General features: G+C 42.1%; 2 protein-coding genes across 2 annotated transcripts in view; one reads left to right on the forward strand and one right to left on the reverse strand.

Moving 5' to 3' along the window:
* Positions 1-256, forward strand: part of CCR75_009576 (uncharacterized protein) — a gene marked incomplete at both ends in the record, with an annotated part of 1,059 nt that extends 803 nt beyond the window's left edge. The window contains one exon of the mRNA XM_067967615.1: positions 42-256. Coding sequence (XP_067817441.1) covers positions 42-256 — 215 coding nt within the window. The remainder of the gene's footprint in view (positions 1-41) is intronic.
* A 2,938-nt stretch (positions 257-3,194) lies between these two features.
* CCR75_009575 (uncharacterized protein) overlaps positions 3,195-3,924 on the reverse strand; it is a gene marked incomplete at both ends in the record, with an annotated part of 1,829 nt that continues 1,099 nt past the window's right edge. The window contains one exon of the mRNA XM_067967614.1: positions 3,195-3,885. Coding sequence (XP_067817440.1) covers positions 3,195-3,885 — 691 coding nt within the window. The remainder of the gene's footprint in view (positions 3,886-3,924) is intronic.

The following is a 3,924-nucleotide window of genomic DNA, read 5'->3' on the forward strand; positions in this document are numbered from 1 at the left end:
AGCGAAAATGATTGTAAGTCGTCGAGTGTTTCTGGCCGTAGTCGACTTGACCGCCTTTAATAACAGCATAAAGCTCACATGCACGATCCCAATTGCTGGAAAAGGGACCAACGGCAGCAGTGTAGACAGTGTATCCTTGATCGTTGAGCTTGGTTTCAAAGTCTCCCTGGAGTCCGCCCCAATAGCGAAAACCGTTAAGCTCGTCGCGACCCCATCCGGTAAATCCATGGACCAGGATGATAGGGAATCGGTTTGATGCATGTGCGGGTACAGCAATGGATAGTGCCAAGAGTGCAAAGGAGAAGAGTGTCAACATTACAACGTCGAAGCGAAGAGAATTGACAAGTGGTTAACAAAGTGGCCAATTTTTGGTGGTAAACAAGCGTGGTAATTGCTTCACGGCAATTGGAAATCGATCTTATGAAAAGGATGCTTGCGTCTCAGAAATTCTTGTCCATGGGAACATCCGCTGTAGACTCACAGCTTGGTCTGTAAACAACAGATGGAGCTGTTAACTATTATGATCGGCAAATGGCATTGTCGGTCATGTTTCTATGACGTTGCCGTGAATATAATTTCTTTTCAGTGATTCGACCTTCATTATCTCACATGACGCATTCCTGCTATTCAAGTCAATGTTTCAAAAAATTCCTACTTGTATGACAATGTATTAAAAAGTACGTCCAACTTTTGTCGTTTGATTGGAAAAAATCTTAGAAAAATATAGCGTCACGTGTTCGACGTAGTGTTTACAGAAAAGTTACATCATCAATCTATTAGCGCTAAGGACGAGCATGACTAACAGTAGTACGTCACATCGCAGTGTACTGGATACATTATGAATGGAACTGATACCCTGTTGCCAAAGCTTCAAATTGTCTGGCATTAGGCGATTGCATCTTGCCATGATTCATTCATGACTTCCGCATAAGCACGCAATAAATAGTAAGCAACTTACTGCATGAAAATACACAAAATCATCAACGAAAAGCTGTTTTTCTCCCTCTAATACTCAACAATATTGCTAACGCTAAGGCGATACGACAGCTATAACCCGAAAGAGGGCACTCGCCAATATTAGCTGACCAAAAACGTCTGTTCATCTGACTGCTTATTTTATTGCAATCCTATTAAAGAGAGAGACGCGCAGAAGGCTCTATGAACGACATAGCTTGAAGATGAGAAGTTTTACAAAGATTAAAAATAGTGTTTCTCGTACAGTTATTTAGACTTTCTGCATGCACTTAGTACGGGAGAAGAAACTTTAAACATCGAGTGCTTGTCACTGAGGTTAGGAGCTACAAAGATCTTCTTCGCAATTGATAATGCAAGCGATAATTAAGTCGGCGTAATCCGCTCAAGGCTGTAACGTTTTACGACTAGCCGTTGCTGCGTGAATGTATCGAACGCAAAGGACATTGCCGCTCTAGATTTTCAGTTAAAATTTGATGATGACTTCGAGGTAGTCCAGGTATTGCCAAAGTGACTTGTATTATATATAGACACGATAAAGAAATGCATGTTATGTATGAAACGGGGCGGTCGTCACATACTTATTATTACCTACACGAGGATAAACAAAGAGCATGATTAACTAAAGGTGCCCCTTTACAAATTCCATGTGTTGCCCACTATCAGGCGTCAATCTGCTTAATAACGGACTTGAGCTCACACTCTTTTTGGCCGATCTGAACAGTAAAGTGAAGCAGATCGGTCAGAGCACCAATTTATAAATTTGAAATAATATATGCATTGATTGATCGTTCAACGGGGCACCATTTAGTAGTACTGATAGATGCAAGTTAATCGAGGTGACTCAAAACCTTACGTTGACAAGGTTTAGAGGAAGGTTTCTATGAATGTGAAATGTTTTAGCTACAAGGGTCTAGAATATGGCTTCAGAATTGAGAAAAATAAAACTGTTAATAGATTTAGCTCCTGCGTAACGATCTTCTATCTACTACTGACTTTATTATTTTAATAACACACTATGTATAGCGCACTTTATTATATCAATAACAGACTATTTGTGGCGCACCGCACGATCGTGTCTTCTAAGGTTGATTTAGACTTTAATCAACAACCAATAGAGCTAATGTCTCATTGCATCAATGGTTCCAAGTTTGGCAATATTCGAACTATTAAGTCAAATAATTCATAAAGATGTTAATTTTGTACTTTTTTATATTTCCTCGCATGTGATATAATATTTGTTATTCCTATGGTACTAATGTAATGGACACCGTTACGGGTAGATGGACCATTCGAATGCTCGATTCTACCACTAGTGCTCCCTTTGAAAAGACCCCCTAAACAGTTTGCTTCAATATGCCCATTCTGTGCATGCATCAAATTTTGGTGCTATCAGATATATTCCACTTATCTAATTATATTTTAAGATCTCGAATAAGGCACGACGAGTCTATTACTTTCTATCGCTACCTTCAAAATCCTGTTAAACTGAGGCGCACTTTCGTTCCGTCAACATACGGAACGAAAGTGCGCCTCAGTTTAACTTTCCACTTTTCAACTGGAAAGTTTAGGTGAAGTTTGAATTCCGTAAGAGATTGAGCTAAAAATTTTCCTTGACGCATTCGACAGTCAGCGGCAAGCTTTGTGCAAGACGCATGGCATCACAGGACGAATGCGTTGGTCTGGTACAGCTTTAAATATAGATCACACTCGAATGCTCCACATCCTCTCACCAGTGCCGTCGACTGGCTAATTAGACAGCCTCTAAAAGCCAGTCAGAGGCAGCAGCAATTAGCCAAACATTAAAGTCTTCAACCCAACGATAGCAAAACAGCAGCCAAACGCCTTACTGAACAAACTCAATGTAATTGCTTACGCGCTAAAAACGACGCTTTCTTAAATTGGGGCCACCCGCGCTCATTGCTGAAGTTGCCAACTGCAATCGTGCTATCTGCGAAGTCGGCCAAGAATTTGCGGCTGCCCGACACGAATTTCATTTATGCATTAGCAACATAAGGTGGAAATTCCCCAAAAAAAAACCTTCAGCCCTTTCATCCGATTACTGGCAAAAGAGGTGCTACATTCGATCTTTGGACTCTCGCGACCAAAAAGATGCGCATTGAAAATTTTAACATTGAAGTACTAACTGCTGCATTGAAAATCATTATTGGGTTTCGATACTGTTAACATGAACTTTTCTTGCGAATACGACACGTTTTCAATTATGCCTTAATCTTGGAGACGCCGTGTGGGCGCAGATTTATCGTATTTGCACAATATCTCTGTTGATAGGTGTTGGCGGGATTTTGGCACAACAATGCGAGATCAGATGTAGTATTTAGACTCGTCGATGCTGCATTCAGATTCGAAATGGCGGCATGCAGTTGTGCCGCAGCTTTCGGCGCGTCTGCCAATCGGCGCGAGCTGTCAGCCCTATCCGGGAGTGCATACAGAAGAGCTGCATGACCTGTGTATAGATCTAGTACTTGCGAGCGGATAGTCACACCGATGATTGCGAGGTGGTCCAATCGTTGAAGTTGAGGCATTTCGTTCCACTTTCCAGGTAGTGAGATTCCACTGAAAGGGACGCTCGTTCCAATTCCGTCATTAGCCATTGAAATTGTATTAACAACCCCGTCATTGGGTTGCCACGCAGTTGGTAGGCGAAGCTGATCCGCTGTGTACCGTCCACCTAGAAAAAAACCTAAGGGGCGCAATGGAAGCGACATAGTGAAAAGATTCGGCAATGAAACTTTTCGCAGGAGAATGTCGAGGGTCTCAAACGTGTCCACATTGCTATAACTGTAGTAATATACGTCACTAAGCGTTGTTACCCACGTCGCCTCCTCTTTGGCCCCACCGGTAGATAAGCTCCAGAGACTGATGTCGCGGAAGCCTCGAGCAAAGATGGGGCTTGAAAAGACACGGTCCAGATACGCTGAAATGGATTCG

The sequence above is a fragment of the Bremia lactucae genome, linkage group LG7 (assembly GCF_004359215.1).
Source record: "Bremia lactucae strain SF5 linkage group LG7, whole genome shotgun sequence".
Taxonomy (NCBI): Eukaryota; Oomycota; class Peronosporomycetes; order Peronosporales; family Peronosporaceae; genus Bremia; species Bremia lactucae.